A 22,851-nucleotide genomic window follows, 5' to 3' on the forward strand; every position below is an offset into this window, starting at 1 on the left:
AAGAAGGACAAAAAACGTCCCATAATAATTCTGGATAATTTTGCTGTAGAATACCATGTGCCAATGGGAGATTCCTTTTTGACCCCAGCTTCCTCTGCCATTCTCCTTCCTTCCCTCTCCATGACCCTTCTTCATAGTTACAAAATTGCACAGAGGAATATAAATGGTGGGTTTGGATTAAATCCACGGGTGAAGTGACATACCTCATAAATTGTCAGGGTTGTGGTGTTTTTTTGTTTTTTTGCAAGAGCTATTGCATGGCATTAAACATTGCAATCTAGGTATAATTACCATAGGTAGCTAATGGGTCACCCAGAGAGTGGATACTTAAGGATTCATTTCTCTTTTGTCCACAAGCTGCACTGAAATGTAAACAATGGCAAATAATAGGTTTTGGACAAGAGATAATTTTTTTTCTTTCAGTTCTGTTATTATACTAAATCAGGTACTTTGTCTCTCTCTGCTTTTCCTGACTACTAAAGTTAGCAAACTTACAGGGTACTGTTAGGGGGCTTATTCCTTCATCCACTTACTTCCCTGGTCCTTCTCGCATGAACAGAGAGCAACAATACCTGAAGTCCAAAGGTGCAAACAATTCGATGTTTATTGGGGTGAACTTCCAGCAAGCATGATTCCAGTTTCCTTCCTTAGTGTCCTCCTTCCCAGCTCTGACACCACAGAGCCTTACACCTGTGTCCCTGTTCCCATTCCTGCCCTTAGCAAAACATTATTCCAATTTCCTTACCCCCATTCCCTGTTCCCATTTCCCCCTTTAGCAAAACATGATTGCAATTTCCTTACCCCTGTTCCCATCTCCCACACCCACCCACCCTCCCTGACTACAGATTATATAGTAAAACTTGAGTTCTGCTTAGCTATACCTTAACCAATCATTTTCCTGAAATTTAACTAACCAATCCTAACATATTGTAACATGATTATGTAACCAATTATATCCCACCACCTTAATTAGTTTACACCCAGCAAAATTAATATACAGCAGACAGGAACAATCACAGAAGCAGAGAGATTATACAGACAAACAATAGCAAAGTGGGAACTATAATGACAAAACAATACAGAAGTGAGGATTTCACATCCCAGTATTGATAAATGAGTTCTTGCCAGACAGGATGCTGTTTCCTTTTACATTTTCTAGGCACTTCCCTTTCTCTGGAGGCCATAGGCATTATCAGGACAGGATTGTATTCCTAACAGCCCAATAGTACCTTCTTTCAATGTGACTAGTTTGGAATGTGAGGATGTGACCGATCGCTTCCTAGCTTATGGCTGCCTCTGCTGCTTAGCCAAAGGCCTTAGCCTAAGCACAGGGCCACAAACTGTCACAGTAAGAGAAGGCCCTTACACCGGCAGAGAGTGATTTTGATTCTTTCTTTTGTACCTCTATCACTAGCCAAGTGATAAGAATACACCTAAATTCTTAGAGTATAGGCCTTTACAGACAGGCCTGAATATCTATATCCTAACAGGTACATGGGTTTTTCCTCCTTCATTCTAACGAGGTGTCCTACTTGAAATATATTTAGAGTTTGTCATGTTGTGCCCCACTTACGTTTAAGTAGTTAGAGGCTTGTATACATGGGAGAAATTGACCAGTGTAGCTGTAGCAGGTAGCGGAGTAATTATACTGTTATTGCTATGCTGGTATTGCTTCCCCATGTAGATACTCTATTCTGGAATAAAGAATAGCAATGTTGGTATCTCTATAATTATGCTGATCAATTTCCCCTTTAACTATACAAGCCTTTAACTGCTTAAACATAAGTGGGGCACACCATGAAATTGACATTAATCAATCTGTGCCTCTTACAGATCCTCCCTAATGTATTATTTTTCAGTCTAACAGATTTTTCTTGGACCAAAGAATAAATATCTGATTTCGCAGAGTGCCCATTTTAGAAATGAGCCACTATTGCATTGTATTATATTATGGTGTCCCTTATTGCATGTCAATGTGGCAAGATGTTATAAGAGCAATAAATCTTTTATTCTTGGTGCTTCATATCCCATGAAGGAATTATTTGTGAGAGTGGGGTCTCACTCACTTGTGTAATTCCATATATTTCAGTGGAGTTACTTCTGATTCAAATCATGAGTATAGAGAATCAGGCCCTTTTTTTCTTTACATGTGAGTTAGAGGGCATTTTCCCTTTGAAATTATATCTCCATGTTCATTGGTGATGCAATTATATACTGTAGTTACAATACAGATAAAACCTGGGACTGTCTTTACTAGAAAAACTAAGATGAGTTCCAAATTGGACTGTAAACAGTGATTTAATTAATTATTAACTCATCTGAAGAAACTGATATGCTTTGGCTACCAGATAGGTTGTTGGCAAGAAACTGGAGAATATAATTGAATAGAAAACTACTTATGACAAATGCCAAGTCTTCAAATCTTTGTGCCAGCTTTACATCACTTTGTTCCAGAGTCGGCATCCAGCCATGCTAGTAAGGGAACTAAAGTAAGCAATGCCATGAAAGTAAAACTACCAATATGTGTGAAATAACAAATGGCAGTCATAAAGCTTTGTATTCTTATTGTTGAGCACTGGCTGTTGTAGGGCTTTGATAAAATATAATGTCTGGATACGATTGCAGGAGTTTTTAATTCTCCCTGAAAGAGATCCTGTCTATAAGTCAAAAAAAAAAAAAAAAAGAGGCTGAAAAGCAAAAGTAGCAACAGGAGTGGTAAGGGTCAGTTTAAAAAATGAAGGCTGGTGTAAAACACCTAACAAATCATATCCAGGGAAGAAGAGAGAATGCAGGAATGATCAAATTTTCTTCTCCCTGCCAAGTCTCATCATGCATCAATGTCAACCGTTGATGCAGAATCATCTTGTAGCAGACCATGTTTTATATTTTTCCCTTTGGCTGAATCTGAGAAAGGTGTATGACGTGAAGGCCCAAGTATTAGTCTGGCAAAGTTACCAGGTATTTTTAGGACCATTGTTCTGAATAGAAGAAGGGGCTGTAACTCACTGTCAGTTATACCTTTGATTGCTGCATTATTTCAGATAAAGAAGGTCATTTAAGAGGTACAGAAACCTTGGAGAAATGGTGATAGGATTAAATTTGCGTGTGCTTTACCTAAAAGGGCCCTAAGAGGAAGAAAAGATCCCAAATCATCATACATGTGAACTCTTGCCTCACAGAAGCAAAGAGAAGCATATGAGATTTTCTTTTTAAAGTGACTTCTGCCTTATGTGCCCATCTCTGAGAATGGCAGAGAAGGGGATTATGGGGAAAGAAGGGAATGGAGGGTAGGCAGGGAATGTTATCATGGATTCCTGCTCTCACACACATCTTGGCTCAGGGCAAAAGAAAGAATCATTTATTGGAAGCTCTTCTGGGCACAGACTGACTCGTATTTTGCATGCTGTGAAATATCAACCAAATTGTTGGCACCAAACAAATAATACAGTATTTATAGAGGCACTGGTGACTGTTCCATAGATAGAAAAGGAGTACTTGTGGCACCTTAGAGACTAACCAATTTATTTGAGCATGAGCTTTCGTGAGCTACAGCTCACTGTAGCTCACGAAAGCTCATGCTCAAATAAATTGGTTAGTCTCTAAGGTGCCACAAGTACTCCTTTTCTTTTTGCGAATACAGACTAACACGGCTGTTACTCTGAAACCTGTTCCATAGATGTAGACTGTAAGCCATATTTTGACAAACTCCACCCTGACTTTTCATAGAAAGGTGCTATTGCTATGAAAATAATTGTGATAAAGGAGACTTTTGAAATATTTTTAAAAGTGTAGGATAAAAACTTTTCCGATGTGCAAAGATGAGTACAATGTAAAACAGAATGTTCTCAGGATTCTTTAACCACTTAAAACTTTAAAATGGAATACTCCATAAACTCCAAAGTTCAAATATAGGTATATATGTATAAACTCTTTTGCATAATATAGCTTATTATTATTTTGGTTTGGGCATAAAAAGGTTACTGTCAGTCTTGGTCATAGTAGATTGGATCTTTGCCAACTACCAATTCACACAGAGATTTCATTTAAACAGAAAAATTCACAATGTACAACAGCCAAATGACCTTAACTCTGCCCTGTGTCAAAATGTAAATACAAAGTTTAACTGAACTGTATGCATTAATCATTTAGGTTTCTCTCAGATCGTTACATAAACATTCTAATATCTAAGGCTCCTAAGGAAACTAAGTAGTTATGGGATAACAGGGAAGGTCTTCATGAATCAATAGCTGGTAAAAAAGATAGGGTAGGAATAAATGGGCAGTTTTCACAATGGAGAGTGATAAACATTGGTGTCACCCTTGGATCTGTACTAGGACTTATGCTGTTAACATGTTCATTAATTATCTGAAAAAGGAGATGAACAGTGAAGTGACAAAGTTTGCAGATCATAAAAAATTAATCATGATATTTAAATCCAAAAGCTGAGGAGTTAAAGGAGGATCTCATAAAACTGGTTGACTGGGTGACAAAATGGTAGATGAAATTCAACACTGATAAGTACAAAATAATGGACATTGAAAAAAATAATCACAACTATACATCTATAATGAATGGGCTCTAAATTAGCTGTTACCACTCAAGAAAGATCTTGGAGTCATTGTGGATAGTTGTCTGAAAACTTCAGGTCAGTGGGCAGCAGTGGTCAAAAAGTCTAACAAAATGTGAGGAACTATTAGGAGAGGGATAGAAAATATCATAATGTCAAGATGTAAATCCATGTTGTACCCACACCTTTAATACTGTGTCTAGCTCTGGTTGCCCCATCTCAGAAAGGATGTAGTAGAACAGGAAAAGGTTCAGAGAAGGGCAACAAAGATGATCAAGAGCATAGAACAGTTTCTGTACACAGAAAGACTAAAAACATTAGGGCTGTTCAATTTAGAAAAGAGATGGTTAAGAAGGGTTATTAAAGAAGTCTATAAAATCATGAATGGTAAGGAAAAAGTGAATAGAGAAGTGTTATTTACCTTTCTTCCACAATACAAAAATCAGGGGTCACCCAATTAAATTAATAGGCAGGTTTAATACAAACAAGAAGAAGTACTTTTTCACACTGTGTACAATTAACCTGTGGAACTCATTGCCATAGGATGTTGTGATGGCCAAAAGTATAAACTGGGCTCAAAAAAGAGCTAGATAAGTTCATGGAGGATAGGTCCATCAATGGTTATTAGCCAAGATGGTCAGGGATGTCACTTCATGCTTCGGAAGATCCTAAATCTCTGACTGGCAGAAGCCAGGAGGAGAGACAGGGGTGGCTCTCTCTAAAATCACCTTGTTCTGTATAACCCCCCCTGAAGATCTGGTACTTACCACTGTTGGAGACAGGATGTTAGGTTAGAGGGATCATTGGTGTGACCCAGTTTCACAGTTCTTATGTTCTTACTCTGATTCATACAAGTTTGGCTTTTCTTACAACTGTACACAAACAAAATCAAATCATTCAAATATCAATATTCTGTCTCAGATTTCCCAATAGTAACAGAGACAGACAACAACACAATTTATACCACATTGTAAAAATATTGTCCATTACAGAATATAGATAGATATAGGTAGATGTAGATAAATATATCAATTATCAACATTAAATTGATATCAAATTAAATAGCATATAAGGGTCTGATCTAATTTCCAATTAAGTAAAAAGAGAGACTGCTACTGACTTTGGTAGAAGTTGTAGCCAGGGCCTTAAATATAGTAGGCAGAGTTAAAGTTGGGGCAAATCCAAGGGCAGAGTTGGGTTATTCGTCAATGAGAGTTTTTATGTTTCATGGTCTGCATGTGTAAATTGGGTATAAAATTGGTGTCAGAGTTTTTTTCCAAATCTTATCTTCTAACTTCCATAATTTTTAATGTTTGTCAATTTTTACAGGTGTATTTAAAGGCAAATCTTTTCTTGTATTGCACTTAGAAACTTCAGCTATAGCTTTTGTGTGCGTGTTTGGGGGTGGGGGGATTCTTTCCCTTCAGAGACAATAGTTTCCTTGTGCAGAGTTAACTTGAAAGGAAGTGAGAAGGCTACATGTTGCCAAAAGAAGTGAGGATGTACATGGTATTGAAAATAGTAAGGGTCACTAAAGAATTATTGCAGGGCCAGAACTAAAATGTAAGCTCCCCAGGGCTCATACATAGGTTGGTATTTACAAAGCACATCGGTTGGTATTTACAACGCAGTTCTTCTCCGAAAATGACTATGTAAAAATGGTCCCTTTTCACAAGAGACATGCTTCCTGTGAGCATTCAGAGTCACATTTACTAGCTCTAGTGACTGCTGTTTTACAGTACCTTGTACACCCCTGACACATGCACAGACAACTGAGAAGAGAGAGAGTGAACAGGATTCAGCTGCGTCATCAACAGAATTTTGTTAACTAAGGGCCATCTTGTGCCCCAGAGATCCTTAGGCAGTGTGGATCCTCTATACATGTCTCCCCTCTTTTTGGTCAAATGGAAGCAGCCATCTTTAGGCCACTATTTCCCCACACCCATGTCCTGGACCTGCAGAAGATTCTCTGCCAGACTGGTAATCTGAGAGTAGGAAGGAGGACTGGCGGGGCATGTCATTCCTTCCCCTGAAACTCTCACTTGGAGTGAGGAATAAAAAGTGAAGGTGATATAGCCTGAGGTTGTAATGACTTTGTCACAGACCTGTCCTCTGTGCTGTCGAACTCTCTTATGTAAGTCAGGGAATTGCAGGCACTGATCCCTGTAGGCCTGGTTTGAGGGAATCCCAATGATCTCCACAGTAGAAACTTGTCAGCACAGCTCTACTGGGGCCACACTTATGGGAGGAAGGGAAGAGCAACAGGTTGCTCAGGTTGCTCTGCAGAAGCAAAGGACCATGTGCCTCCTGTGACATTTGGGGTTCAGATTCCCTGTTTCAGAGAGGGAGTAGGGAGCAAACCCCATTTCCATCCAATAGAATAACTAGGAGAAAACCACAGGATAACTTTGTAGATATTTTACCTCGCTGGAGAGGGGCAATTTGGCCTTAAGTTCCAGTTGCAGAGTCAGCTCCCCTGTCGAGCAGTCCCCATTGCAGGCAAGAGGGAAGGCATTGTTTGGTCTGCAGACTATTACAGATGCAGGTGTGTAAGGAGAAAAGAATCCAGCTTGATTTCCAGATCTCAGAGTGAATTTGTGGGACTGTCAAGGAAAAAAATATCTTTAAAACTGAGCCCATTTGACATGGAAATCAGTGAGAGAAAATAAATGTGGAGCCCCACAATTTATGAACACTATTCAGAATTGAACCACACTTCAAAATGCAATTAACAATAGGGGTGGAGGTGATAAGAAGGAACAGTGACAGTCATGACTGAGGGACATTTTGCTTCTAGGTAAGATTTTGCTTCTAGAGAAGTTGTCTCTTCCACTGACCTAAATATTGGTTTCCGTTTGTCCTTTCATCCCCTTTGACCTATTCTTTAAGTTTATTTTAATGAAAATAGTTTTCCAAGTATTAATTTTTTTGTTACATTTGGTCCATTACTTCAGTGTTCCAGTGTGTGAGTGCGCTATGTGAAAGGGAGGTTGCCATGGTAATTTCTCATTATTGTTGAATAGAAAAATAATTACTCTGGCAAAATCCCACGTAACCTGTCAGCACATAAGTTAAAGATGCCTGGGGGAAGCCTTGACTTCAACATCCTTCTTTTTTTGTGGGGAAAGGGGGATTTTTCATCCATTTTTTTCATAATAATTATATTCATTTTCTGCAATTTGTCTGGGGATACCTCCCTTGGTTTTGTTCACCATTTGACTAAAAGTGTGGTTGGGCCCATTTGTGAGGAGGTTGGACCAGAGGATTAATCAGGGAAGTGTATCTAATTTTTTATGCAAAATGTGTATATTCCACTGGGTGGTTGGTTTTTTTTTCTTCCTGATTTTAAGTATGCAAAAAACACCAGAAAAAGACTATGGACAATGTTCAAACTGCAATAGAAGCTGGATGTTTTTATTTATCCTTAGAGACAATCTATGATAATGTAGGTTTCAGAGTAACAGCCGTGTTAGTCTGTATTCGCAAAAAGAAAAAGAGTACTTGTGGCACCTTAGAGACTAACCAATTTATTTGAGCATGCTCAAATAAATTGGTTAGTCTCTAAGGTGCCACAAGTACTCCTTTTCTTTTTATGATAATGTAGTTGCTACATTTTCCTAGCCTTTAGAATTAGTGGAAATGAGAGGGAATGAAACTATGTGCGGTTTGAACTGAAGCTCTGCTCTTTTTCTTATGCTCTTTGCTTTGTTTTATGTGTGCATTACAATTGTGTGATGCTTCCTTTTCGCCTCTCTCATTGTTGGATTTTCATTAGTAGCTGTGTTCATACTAAAATACAGAACTAACAGGAGCTTTTCCACTGCAGAACTGTAAATGTGATACATGACTTTCCTTAACCCTCCATCCCCTTTTCAGGTACAAGAAGCATGTCCAAAAGAATTCAGTAGAATTTGGTGGCAAGCGATTGAAAGCAGTAGCCCATAATTACTGGCTGGGCACTAAACTATTATATGCACTTATGATAGCAACCCACCAGACTGCCATGAGTGAAGCCTCAGTGCTCAAAATACAGAGGGGAGCTGTTGGAAGCCCATGTGCTGTGCTGTTACGGAATATCTATCTATCTATCTATCTATTCTGTGCTTGTCACCGTGGCGCCTCAGCTAATAAATACAACAGTGTGTGCATGTGCCCACACCCATCAAAGGTACACAGCCATGCAGGAGAGAGCAGGGATCTGTCACGGACAATAGACTTCTGAAAAGTGGGGTCAGTGTTTATTTATTTTAAAATCTTGTTTCATCTTTTTTGAGAGCGGGACTGAATTATTTCTCAGGCACTCCCAAACTGCTCTGTTCCTGATTACACTGCCCCCTGTTGGTGACGCTGCTGACAGCGGGAATGAGCATTGATGAGGAACAGTGAAGAATGAAGGCTGTCAGCCAGCCAAGAAAGCTCTTGTACTATCATAACAACAACTAGAATGTTATGAAGTGCTCTGATTACTTCATTAAATGTCAACAAAAAGGAGCTGTAGAAACACAATGGAGAGCAAAGCCTATAACAGGGTTCTCAAGAAAAGAAAAGCAGGAGGAGGAGTGTCTAAAAAAGACCATGTAATTATTTATCAGTTTGTATATATATAATTGATATGATATATCCATTTTTTGAACTTAAATTAGCATTTTATCCCAAGTTTTATTTGTTTACTTAGGTCAAGGTGATAAGTGCTTGCTGCCTGTGATACATAGTTTTGAGGCCATATGAGGTCTCCCCAGTGGTGCAAGTAGCATGGTACGGGATGGTACACTGTACCAGTGAGATATTTATAGAGGGTACACTGTACCGGGAAGACACAGGAGGAGCAGAACGCTGGGCGAACCCACACCGGCAGCTCCTCCAGTGTGGCTTTTCTGCCCCCAGCTCTTCCAGGCAGCTGCATCTCCTGAGTCCTGTGTGGGGTCTGTATAGCAGCCCTGTCGGAGGACAGAGCTGGGGGTGGGTATGGGGGCGGTACAGCAGCGCCAGAGGAACTGGGTGGCCCCACATTTTGCTCCTTTTTCCGCGGCGGTTCCGGAGAGCCCTGTAGTTCAGAAGTCTTTGGTGCAGTGGGAGGAGGACAGAGCCCTCCCAGGTAATGTGGAATGGATCATGAGGAGGGGTGCGGGAAAGCATGGGGACCCAGGCTGGGGATGGGGTGGGGAGGAGTCACATGATGAGTCACGTGGGGGGGGTCACATGGGGAGGGCACGGCCCCCTTTCTGTCCCCCCGTTAGCTGCTGCAGTGTACTAGTAAGAAATGAATTCCAGTTGCACACCTGGGTCTGCATATAGCTCACCAAATTGCATCTAGCCACCCATTGGATAGACTGCTGTTGTGATTGTTGTAGAGTCGTTACAGTACATGGGATTCCTGATTTATATTCCCAACTTTGCCATTGAGTCACTTTGTGAGCTTCAGCAAGTCATTTAAATCTCAGTGCCTTGGTACATCCATCCATGTTGCAGATATGCACTCCACATTTTTGGAACAAGCTGCCTACCTAGATTTTCTTTCGTTTGTGTTTGTTAAACCAAAAATAGTTTTCTTTCCGTACTCTTTTTGTCCTCAGAACATTAAGAGGATGTGCATCATTTATGCTGGTGCGTGTCAATGTGTGGCTGGGTTTAGGCAAGGATACAGTTATGTTGTAAAAAAGAAATGTTAATTGGCATCCTTGATGGATGTTTTCAGCACAGAAGCCAAGATGAAGGGAGACTGAACATAAGAACGGCCATACTGGGTCAGACCAATGGTCCGTCTAGCCCAGTATCCTGTCTCCAACAGTGACTGGAACCAGAGCTTCAAGGAGAGTACATCAAGGAGAGAGGCAATTTTGGAAAGATCCACCTCTGTCTTCCCCTCCCAGCTTCTCGCAGTCAGAGATTTAGGGTCTCCCCCAGCATGGGGTTGCATCCCTGACCATCTTGGCTAATAACCATAGGTAGAACTGTTCTCTGTGTAGTTATCTAGTTCTTTTTTGAACCCAGTCATACTTCTGGCCATCACACCATACCACAGCAGTGAGTTCCCTAGGATAATTGTACATTGTGTGAAAAAGTATTACCAGCTGCCTATTAATTTAATTGGGTGACCCCCGGTTTTTGTGTTGTGGAAAAGGGTAAATAACACTTCTCTATTCACTTTTTCCACACCTTTCATGATTTTATAGGTCTTTTTTACATTCCCCCTTAATCATCTCTTTTCTAAACTGAACAGCAGCCACCTAAATAAGGCACTTGATTTTCAAGTTCCCATTGACTTCATGAAGAACTGTGGGTGCTGAGTACCTTTGAAAATCAGAATACTTATTTAGGTGCCTAGCTATAGATTTGGATGCCCAAATTTAAGCACCCACATTTGAAAAATTTTGGTTCAATTTCGAAGATCATCAACCCAGCCTTAGTATTTTATTGGTTATATGCTGTATATTTTACCTTGTGTTAATAATTATTATATTCTATTAGTGTAGAGCAGTGAATGTCTCAGAAAGAGGGGGAGGGGAGACTTTAAAATTCTGGTTTCATCTTCCGTGTCCTATTGAAAAGTAAAGAATTCTCCTAGCAAGTGCATTTAAATAACTAGCTGATATTTAATTAACCTATGGGACGGTCATAGTTATAATAAATGCATCTAAATCCAATAGCTATTACATTTAGTTTCAAAATAACTTACATGTACATGCATGCTAATAATGATCACATTACATAAGATTTCAGAATAAAGTACTGTTCCTTCTCACCCTCAAGAGCAATCATACCATATAGGTAGCACATGAAAAGAAAAAAATAATATTACAGTATATTAAGTACCAAATGATTTGTAAAAACATTTAAAGATTTAACAAAATGTGTGTAAATACTCATTTGTATGGACGACACTATGTTATTTTATATGTTTGAACAGTGCCTAGCTTAATGGAAGATCTCTCGTAATACAAAAAATAAATTATATTTTATTAATAATATATTATCTGTTTCCTTAAATCAGAACAGACCCTTACATGAGTAGATTAATTTGATTAATGACCACATGGACATCCACCCTTCCGTGCAGACAGAGCCCAAACCAAAAATGGGATCCTTTGAATTTCTTCTTTTAAAAGAGGTTATTTTCTTTTTGCCATGTGTTAAATGAATGATCTTTCTCTTCCTAGGATAGTGACAACCTCTGGTGGGATGCCTTTGCAACTGAGTTTTTTGAAGATGATGCAACCTTAACCCTTTCATTTTGTTTGGAAGATGGACCAAAGCGATACAGTAAGAGACAAATTTATCGTTATGATTTTATGCCTTAGTTTCTGTGCATTTATTCTATAAAAGCAATACAGACCTAAGAGCTGGTGATAGTGGTATACTTGCTACAACACATGAAGCTACCATCAAGTTCCATTAACAAAATGCACTGGTTTCTTAAAGAAAGGAATTTAAGTTTTGAAATTTCTGTGTACTTCTATACTGTGAATATAAGTATGTGAATTGCAAGCTGACCTGGGCAAATAATGCAAAACATTCTGCTAATATTCACTGGAATTTTTAAATGAATTTGCTTTGTCTGTGTTTGCACTTTTTATATGTTCACTTTCCATTAACTTTCAAATGATGCAGATTTCTTGGCAAAAATATTCACAGAAAGGGATTTTTGTGGAAAATGTCAGTATTCCTGATGGAAGAGCTTCCACATTCACTCAGAGCTCAGAAAAAATACCAAGAAACAGATCCTTGGCTGGTGTAAATTGGCACCACTCCATCAACGTCACGGAGCCTTTCTGATCTATATTGGCTGAAGATCTGTCCTTGGATGTTATCTGACCAATCACAACTAAGCAATGATGCTGAATTTTTAGAATACGGTCAGTCAATCCATGAATAAATTCGAGTAACAAATACATCTGACAACACTGTGATCCATTTGCCCATGTTCCACAAGGAGGAGAAAGGGCTAAAATTAATTGAACAAATTGTTTGCCGTGAATTATTCACTCTACTCTAGCACTGAGCAACACAGAGATACAGAAACATTGAAAAACTGCATTGCAAATTGTTTCAATCCATTCTGAGTGACCCTTGCTTCTCTGTGACAGCTTGTGCTCTGTGCTTAATGTTCTGAATCTTTCAAGGTTCTTATTTTTCTTGAGATTGACTGATTTTCAGTGTATCACTCACATACTTCTAATTCATTTTATCAATTATCTCAGGTATTTATTTGACAAGTATTACCTTTTTCTGAAGAAAAAATATAAGTCACTTTGAACGCACATTTTGGGATTAGTGTTGACAGAATTACAGTTTCTTGCCTTTCAAAGCGAGTGATAACTCTGTAAAGGTCCTGAAATTACAGCCTGTAGCAACATTGGTAACAGCTGATCTGTCCTGATTAAGTTGAGTCAACTTGTCAGATATCAGATTTCCTAGTTGTATTATCAGTTGAGAAGACACAGATACATCAGCCAAAAAGCAATTAATGTCCAGTTAGATCAGAGGGAGTTGTGTTTCTGGAAAACAGTGCCAAATATGAAATAATTTGTCACAGGTTAAAATATTCCTGTTGTCACAAACGCTTGATAATGGTTGTGCTATGTATAAGTGTGGGTAGCTCAGTCAATGCTGTTGATAAATGTGATTGAAACATCAAATTACTGTGAGTACACTTCAAACCTGTCCAGTATGCACGATTTTAAAAAAAAAAAATTGGTGACGTCTGAACAAACTATTGTTATTGTAGCTTTTGTTATGATGCTCCTTAACATTATGATTAAAGTTGATCATATAGAGATTTTTTCAGTACTTTTTTATTTCTGTACTTTCATTCGCAAATATTTGCATAATTCTGTCATGAAGTAATATTGATGTTTTCAGGCACTAGTCCTATTTATATTCATTGTTGCTGGAAAATCTCTTTTAAGTGTCTCCTAACCTGTCAAACAGCTAGGCCGGTGACTGTTCCCTCAATATTGTCTGGGTTCAAGAGCAACCTTCCTGGGTGGATGGAGTGTGAGTTGTCCCAGTTATGACCTCCTGAGATAGTGTAGTATATGAAGGAATGGGAGGAGATGGACAGGGTCTCTAGGCTCATAGTTTATGGCAGTTCTCTATATCTAGGAAAGCTTCATGTCCTGAAAAGGCCCCAGCTAGTTTAGAACAGAGCAGTTCACTTTGTCAGCAATACAAGTCATCAGGACAATTAACCACTCTTTGCAGGGACTCCCCATAGAATACAGAGTTCCATTCAAGGTCTCTTTCCTGAATGTCAAAGCCATGCATAGGATCAGTCCTTGCTACCTGAGAGACACTTTCTCTCAGGGACCATGACCTACCACAATAGCTTTATTCCCTGGGAACAACTAACTGTTAACTAATAGCAGGAGGCTCATACCACATGGGACAGAACCATCACAGCAGCTGGACCAAGAGTATGGAATTTGCTGGCAGATGAAATAAAAAATGTCTAGTGATCCCCCAGCATAGTACTGCCAATCCCAAGTGTTCAAAAATCATGACTCGGGCCCCAAAATCATGAGACTGTCTGAAAAATTATGATTTTGAAAAAAAACCAAAACTTTTTGATTCTTTTTGCCTTCTGATTTTTAAACTTTTAGCACTCATGTTTTAAAGATTTTCTTGGCAATGGTGAGGGTTGTAAACTCACTTTTTAAAAAAATGGAAATTGAGATGTTCATTTAATCACATGACTCCAGGAGATTGAGGTTTTAAGAAAAACACCAAATTTTGTGAGACTCACAATTAAATCACTATAGTTGAAAACATTCCTTTCTACACTGAGAAAAGTTGCTTGCCAAGATAACACTGCCTCTCTCCAGGCCTACAGCTCTAATGGTCTTGACCACAAGTTCCAGAATTCCTTTGATCTGTGCGGAAAACCAGACTTGGCTCAGAGCTGGGAGTTGAACTCTTAAAGGCCAGGCTCAACCTGTAACACAACCTCTCAGTCAGACCTGGTCTCTTCTGTCCCACCTCATAGTCTTATAATTGTAGGTGCAAGAGCCTTAGCCTCTGTAGCTTCTTGTCTCCAGTACAGAATTCCAGGGAGATTACCATAGTCTTTCAAATCTCATTTGGAAACATATCTTTTCTCCCTTGCATATACCCCCTTAACGTCCCTATCCCTCTGCTATTATTTATTATGAACTCTATCAGTATGTTGTTGAACTGTGCGTAACATCTTGCAATTCAGTTTCAGGACAAATGTTATACAAAATAAATGTATATTGTTATGTAATAAAGGTGTGTAGGACTCCTAAGTGTATTCTGTAGACTGGCCTTTAGGCTGGAGTAAAACCGCACATTCCTGTGGCTTAGGGAGAGGAAAAGCCCCCCCAGGCCAGTCAAAGAGATGTTACTTTATTTCAAACTGAAAGCACTGCACAGTGTATGCTGAATTTCACTGAACAAAGTAATTGAACAAGGAAACCTGTGAAATACATTTTACAATGTAACCAAAATCAAATTTGGTTTAATTTATTATGCCCTGTTTTACTGGGTCAAGACCACAATAGGGTTTATGCAAGACAAGAAAATTTGCAGCTTATTCTAATAAAACAGATTTTTTTCCTGGTTGTGGATAAAACATGTTCGTTTCCTGTTAAGAGCCCTGTATCCTTGTAAAAGAGTAAATACTAGACTCTGATCCGTTGTTGCCCAGGTCTTTGTTTCTCTGAGACAAAATATTTCCAGAACAGATAAGAGAAACAAGTTTGATTGACAGCCCTTAGCAGAGTCTCATCAGCTGCTGCGCTGACAGCCTGATGATGCACACTGTGCTGATGTAGTAGGAACTGACAGTTGATTGACAGCCCAAGACTGTGTAGACAGGGAAGATGAAGCATGCTCAGTAAGAATAATGTGCAGTGTTTATGCAGCACTGCAGAAAATAGGAGCTAGAAAGTTAACTCTTTCAGAGCAAAGTGACATGGCAACACATAATAGATATATCTGCCACTGTACTGGAAATCGGACATGTCTAGGTTACTGTCTAATTAGCTGAGAGCTTCGTATTTATGGGAGAAATATGTACTATAAAGAACACAGAGATTAGTTGTTACATGTATAGCTGTAACAAATTACCTAAATTACATTTATGTTGGGTAAAGAAAGACACTTCAGCGTGGCCTTATCTAAGCTTTACATTCAAAAGCTTATACCTAGAAAGTATTGTGGATTTCAGGCACTTTTTTATGAGCTTACATCATTGTACTGTATATGTCTTTGCATAACTTTACACAGTTTAGAAAGGTAGAAAAATATACTGTTTTATTAGTTTTATTGCTGTTCTAAATCTTTAGATATGTGAATATACATTTTATATTATAGCTGCTCTTGTATTTTGTGGGTGAAATGTACAATGTGACTATAATATACTGTGCACATTATGCACTGTGATTCATGTACTTATTGTTTGGTACATGAAATATGTTCTGTATTTTTCTCTTCATTCTGGATTTATCTTGGCATGTTGTAGAAGTGATTTTACAATAAAGTACTATGCAGCCAACAATGGACCAAATAGCACATGGTTTTGGTTTTAAAGTGATTAAGTAGGTACTGCCCGTGCCTTTACAAAGAATCATTTGTTTCTGTGTATTTTAGACCATATTTCAAATTATGCTCTTTGTGAATACATGAGACAAGCATATTACAAATGCTGCTGATATTTCTGAGCCACATTCCCTCTACCATTTGCCTTGTTTACACCGTGTGATGGTCTATTAATCTCTCAGACTTTGGTTGGATACTTTCTGGCAATCTAACAGCAGAGGGTTGAGATGTATTGGGTGTTTTCCTCAAACAAGATGTGTATTTTGGGACTCTGCCCCCAGGAATACACAGTGACCATCTGCCACATTTTACTCATGTGCTCAACTGTTGTCAGAAAGATTGTTATCAGATGCTGGCACTCTGTCTTTATACCCATGTTTCATAAAACTGTTATCTGACTTCTCTCACATAATTCATAGAGAAAAAAAATATATTTACCAAAAGAAACAGTTTGCCGATATTTCAAGGTATAATCTCTCTTATTCCTAGTTTTTCCTGAGAAATCCCAGTCATTAAACATGATTTGATAATTCAAGTACATTGGAATACAACATCTCTCTTGTCCCTTTTAAGTCCATTTTCATTTTCTTTTTACTAACACATTTTCTTTCCCCCTCTTCCTTTGCTTGTGGGTTAAGATATTTACTAAATTCTTCAATATTCTGCAATATGTTTTACATACGGTGTTTTGACTAGGATCCCTTAAGGCTGTGGTATCACATCGGTAAAGCAGAGTGAGAATCTCTCCATTACTTTCATTACACTTGTCCTTTGCAGTAACATTTATCAGCCAGTGGCTTTTCTGATGGGCTGTCTTTGTGCTATAGGTGGCATGCATGCAATTCCCCGAATGCCCTTCCTTTTGCTGATAACCCATATCTGTTAACTCTTTTATAATTACTTACTTTTAAATGAAAGGGAGCTGTTTTTTCTGAGAAATTTTTTAAAAGACCATTTTAAGCATTTTGGGTGAACCAATGTAACACACTTCTTTCCTCTTTCATATCTTTTATAAATCTGACATTGACTTAAACTTTAGTACGCATGGGAGGGTAGGAAAATGCCAGCAGGCAAAGTATTTTAGAAATGTCTTTGCCACGCCAATATATTACACATCTAGCATCAGTCCCAGAAATTCTATCCCTGAAAGATGGCACTTCTGAAAACAGCTTCCTCGCTTTTAGGCAATTCTTTCAAAAATGGTGATTCAGCAATTGCACAGTTATTATTCATTACTTGCCTTGTATTGACACCTAGAAAGTTGACACATAGGATCAGGACCCATTCTGTTGGATGCTATACACACACATAAGAGTAAGACACAATCCCAACCCAGAAGAATTTACAGTCTAATTTAAGATAGGATACAATATGTGAGTGCAACACACCATCGGAGAGACACCAGGAGTGAAGACAAGCTTAACAATGACAGGCTCACATAGTTATATAAGCTATTTATGAGCCTGCTCCAAAGCCCAGTGGGAAGCCTACCACGGACTTTACTGGGATTTGGGTCAGACCTTATGTCTCCAATTAGATGGTTTTCAGTCATTTCTTTCTTTTTTTTAATGAACAAAAAGAGAAAATAGTGGCAGTACCTATGTATCAGTATATTTTTTTAATACAGAAACACCAAACAGGTATTAAATATAATGAATGTAACAGGCTAAATTCTCACGTTATTTACATAATAAGAGTTGCACTCAGACACTTGAGAGTGGACCTGGTCCACACATTTTTATTTTGTGTAGGTCTAGGGTATCTGCCAGAAAGATCCATGTTTTGGCTGCAAATGGCATTACTGTATTAAATATCTGTTTATATTAGGTATTCAAGTACTGAATAAAATATAAATATTAATGTACTTAAATATTTTTAAATAATTTTGGTCTCAAATTAGTAAGATCTATTCTTTTATAGAATCACCTTCAGCCTTTAAAATAGAACTACCGCTTACCTTTATCAAAAGATCAAACTACTTTTTGTCAATCCCTGGGGTGGCCACTTAATACAGGTTTCACTGTGTATTAATAATAATTTTCGTCTATATCTTACATATCCTCAAATTGCTTACACTTGTACTAATACACATGACAAAGGACAGATGAATCAGTCCCTATAAGACATAAGATTCAGCTTGACTCTTCAACCAAAACTGAATTGTATACTTCTTAGTGTTCAAAAATATATTTTTTATTCTTCTTGTCTGGTTTTTATTTTCCATCTTCGTTTGTCTGTGCTCTGTCTGGTTTTAGAAGTAGAAACACTGAATTCTGTAACAGACATAAGTAGAACCAGAGGAGGCTGGTAATCTCATTAGAGAGACTATTCTTGCTAGATTTTCATCCTGATTTCTGGACCAAAGAGATTCACATAGACACCGACCCAAACCTCTGAACCTTTTTGAGTTTTATCCAGCAATAGTATAAACAGTAATGTTTCAGGGAATTGTGATCGCCTGCAGGCTTTAAAAAATAAATCCTTCCTCTCTCTATTATAAAGCATTGTACAAATGAACAGGTGTATTGTGATATTTTCCCTGCTTCCTTTTTGAAACATCGGGTGCTGATGACTCAGAATACCAGGCTAGATGGATTTCTGATCTGTTGTGGTATGACAATTTAGATAGCAGGATGGATGTTTGAGTGTGTGTATCTATATCTGTATCTATCTATATCTATATCTATAGCCATTCATCCTTTAAATTGATGCTGGCAGTGCCATTACTATCCTTGGTTGTCTTCTGCATTCTATTCTATTCTACATAATTTCTTATATTGCTCTCATCACCAGAGTATCCGAGCGCCTTCCAGTAGTGTATTAAGCAATGTAACTAATATATGTCACTTATTGATCGTTCTCACATCAGGGGAAGAATTGCATGTGCAGTGGAGGGTTTGGTTTTGCTGGGGTTGGTCCTCAGTTCTGTGGGAGTTCATTGACAGTGTTGGGCCGCCCCTGAGAAAGCTCTGTCTCCTGCACAGACAAGCCTACTGTAGTTCTGCTGGGCCTGAGGACTAAAGCTGTCAACCCCAATCTGCATACTGGATTTTAGGAGATATTCTGGGCCCAAGCCAGGGAGCATCTTGAAAATAAGGACCAAGACTTTGAACCTGATTCTATGGGAATCCAGTGTAGGGATTGGAGGACAGGTTTGATGTGTTTGTGGTAACCTGTGTTGCTACGGTGATAGGCTTCAGAATTCTATACCAGTTGGAGTTTCCTAAATATCGAAGGTTTCATGCCCAGGGATATTGCCTTGCTGTAACTGAGAGGTGACAAAGGTATGAATAACTGAAGCCAGGTCATCATTCACCAGGATGGGACAAAATCTCCTAGCCAATCGGGATGGTGGAATGCATTACTCATGGATGCTGCTACGTGAGAGCTTAGCATCCTTGGGGAGTTCAGGAGTACTCTTACACAACAGGTTGAATTGACCAATTGTGGGTGGGTGTTTTCAGCCAAAGGTGACTGCACTGTAGCTGCAAACTCTTTGAAATGTTTCCCTCTTTCCACTCTGTCTTGATTGGGTTCAGCTTCAACCAGCTCTTCTTCATCCATGAGCTGAGCTGATCCAAGCCTGGGGACATCTTGGTGGCAGTGGTGTGGAGAAATGTGGTGAAGGATAAGTAGAGCTTTATGTCATCTGCGTATTGCTGGCACTTGAATCCATGTGGCCTGACCAGTTCACCTAGTGGCTGCATGAATATATTGACCATTTAATTATGTCTTTTAAAAATCCATTACTGCTTCCATTCCCTCCTAAACATTATCATATACAATCTCACATAATGCAGCTCTGGCAAATGCATAAAAATATTAGAATACTGTGTGTGCTGTGAGTCGGTTTTATTTTTGTCTTTTGTGTCCTGGGCCGATTTAATAGGTCATTACTTTTTAAGCTATTATCAATCTTATCCCTCCCATTCAGACTTTGGTTCCTTTGTGACACGGTTTGATTTACTAAAACAAGGTAAAATGAAACCACGGTTCAAGTGGTATAAACAATGGATCATGGAGCCTGCATAAGGTATTTGCATTTTTTTGGAAGCTGGTAGATCTTCAAAGTCCTGGAGACTTAAGTGCCTTCTATTGAAGTTTCTTCTTTTTTCTGTCTGTTTTCTTTAATAAAACCAAAACAAAAGCCTTAGGAAATGCATAATAACATAACTTCTCTTCAAACTGTACTTTATAGAACTAAAAAAAAAGGAAATGTATCTTTTATTGGTCCTAGGCGTAACATTGTCAAAAGCACCCAAGTGACTATCACTTAGGCACTTTTGAAATTTTATCCCAACATCAATAAAAATGTATTAGACCATTATGATATCTCAGCTTAAATAAACATCAATAAAATATTTTAAACTGCTATAGTGTCTCTAGATTGTAGAAGGTAAATGTATATCCACATTATAGAGAAAATGGTATACTACTTTAGAGTAGTAATTTGAGAAAATATAAGTGATCATAGAATCATAGGACTGGATGGGACCTCAAGCAGTCAATTAGTCCAGTCCCCCGCACTCATGGCAGGACTAATTTATTATGTAGACCAGTGGTGGGCAACAGGCAGCCCATCAGGGTAATCCGTTGATGGGACGCAAGACAGTGTTTACATTGACTACAGGCGCGGCTGCCCACAGCTCCCAGTGGCCGCGGTTCACCATTCCCAGCCAATGGGAGCTGCAGAAAGTGGCGCAGGCCTTAGGGACATGTTGGCTGCCACTAATGGGCTGCGTACAGCCCGTGGGCCACAGGTTGCCCACTATTGATCTAGACCATCCCTGATACGTGCTTGTCTAACCTGCTTTTATCATATTTCCAATGATGGAGATTTCACAACCTCCCCAGACAATTTATTCCAGTGCTTAACCACCCTGACAGTTAGGAATTTTTTCCTAATGTTCAACATAAACCTCCCTTGCTGCAATGTAAGCCCATTGCTTCTTGTCCTATCCTCAGAGGTTAAGAAGGACATTTTTTCTCCCTCCTCCTTGGAACAACCTTTTATGTACTTGAAAACTGTTATCATGTCCCCCTCAGTCTTCTCTTTTCCAGACTAAACAAACCCAATTTTTTCAATCTTCCCTCATAGGTCATGTTTTCTAGACCTTTAATAATTTTTATAGCTCTTCTCTGGACTTTCTCCAGTTTGTTCACATCTTTCCTGAAATCTGGTGCTCAGAAATGGACACAATACTCCAGTTGAGGCCTAATCAGCGCGGAGTAGAGCGGAAGAATTACTTCTCATGTCTTGCTTAACAACACTTCTATTTATACATCCCTTGATGTTCCCTTTTTTTGCAACAGTGTTACACTGTTGACTCACATTTAGCTTGTGGTCCACTATGATCCGCAGATCCCTTTCTGCAGTACTCCTTCCTAGGCAGTCATTTCCCATTTTGTATGTGTGCAACTGATTGTTCCTTCCTAAGTGCAGTACTTTGCATTTGTCCTTATTGAATTTCATCCTGCTTACTTCAGACCATTTCTCCAGATCATTTTGAATTTTAATCTTATCCTCCAAAGCACTTGTAACCCCTCCCAGCTTGGTATAGTTGGCAAACTTTATAAGTGTTCTCTCTATGCCATTATCTAAATTATTGATGAAGATATTGAACAGAACTGAACCCAGAACTGATCCCTGTGGGACTCCACTTATTATGCCCTTCCAGCATGACTGTGAACCACAGATAACTACTCTCTGGGAACAGTTTTCCAACCAGTTATGCACCCAGCTTATAGTAGCTCCATGTAGGTTGTATTTCCCTAGTTTGTTTATGAGAAGGTCATGTGAGACAGTAACAGAAGCTTTACTAAAGTCAAGATATACCTCATCTACTGCTTCCCCTGTATCCACATACCCTACAACACAGATGATGCTGGAGATAAAGAAAACAGGGTCCTCATGTTACATGCTCATAGAAAGGAGGGAAAGAATGAAAGGTCAATAGTTTTTAGACTTTTCTTGTTTATGTAATTTATTTATTGTAAGGTGATGAGTCAATGACTATAGGCTAGATGGAGTGCATGATTAAATTTGAAGACCTTTTCGTGCATACCGTAAGTGGTAGTAAATAAAGAGAGAGGATGTACAAGACTATTATTTATGGGGCTCACGCTCAAACTACTATTTAATCCACATTATAATGAATGTATGTTTGAATACAAAAGTTCTCTGGATGTCTATCTGCGTGTTCCACTTCTAACACCCTAATTCTAAAATAAAGGGTATCACAATTATGCAGCACTCATAGTTAGTTTTTGTGAAACTGATACAACTACCCTCCAGACCATGGCATATTTCCCCATACTTGTTGATAGGAAGTGAACTATGGGTTTTGTGTGTGTGTGTGTGTGTGTGTGGCTTTGAATTTTCAAGCAGAAGTCGGTGGGATTTGAAAGGGACAACAATGAGTTTGAGTACCCTTTACATGCAGTTCTCAAGCAATGAATTCTGCTATTAGACAAAAAGAGTTGGAAGCCTGGGGTGGAAAACGGGCATCCTTGTTAATACAGGATGCTGCTTTTCATGTACACATTAATATCCGATCTTAATATTACCCAGGAAGAAGAAAATTGCATTTTCTTCACAAGCCTTTCAAAAATGCTTGTCTTTCTATGTTTTCCCCTATGTAAAATCAAATTGCTGCTTTGATTGTTTGTCGTTGTTCTGCTTTAGAAAACTCTCCATTTGATATGTCAGGTTACGTTAGTTATACTAA

General features: G+C 38.7%; 1 protein-coding gene across 6 annotated transcripts in view; it reads left to right on the top strand.

Annotated features, from left to right (window-relative positions):
* The window catches only part of LDB2 (LIM domain binding 2), a 282,944-nt gene that overhangs the window by 102,392 nt on the left and 157,701 nt on the right, over positions 1 to 22,851 (top strand). For all 6 annotated transcript variants that reach the window (XM_073342445.1, XM_073342443.1, XM_073342447.1 and 3 more), the window contains exon 2: positions 11,725 to 11,827. In XM_073342445.1, coding sequence (XP_073198546.1) covers positions 11,725 to 11,827 — 103 coding nt within the window. The remainder of the gene's footprint in view (positions 1 to 11,724; positions 11,828 to 22,851) is intronic.

Source organism: Lepidochelys kempii, chromosome 4, assembly GCF_965140265.1.
Source record: "Lepidochelys kempii isolate rLepKem1 chromosome 4, rLepKem1.hap2, whole genome shotgun sequence".
NCBI lineage: Eukaryota > Metazoa > Chordata > Testudines > Cheloniidae > Lepidochelys > Lepidochelys kempii.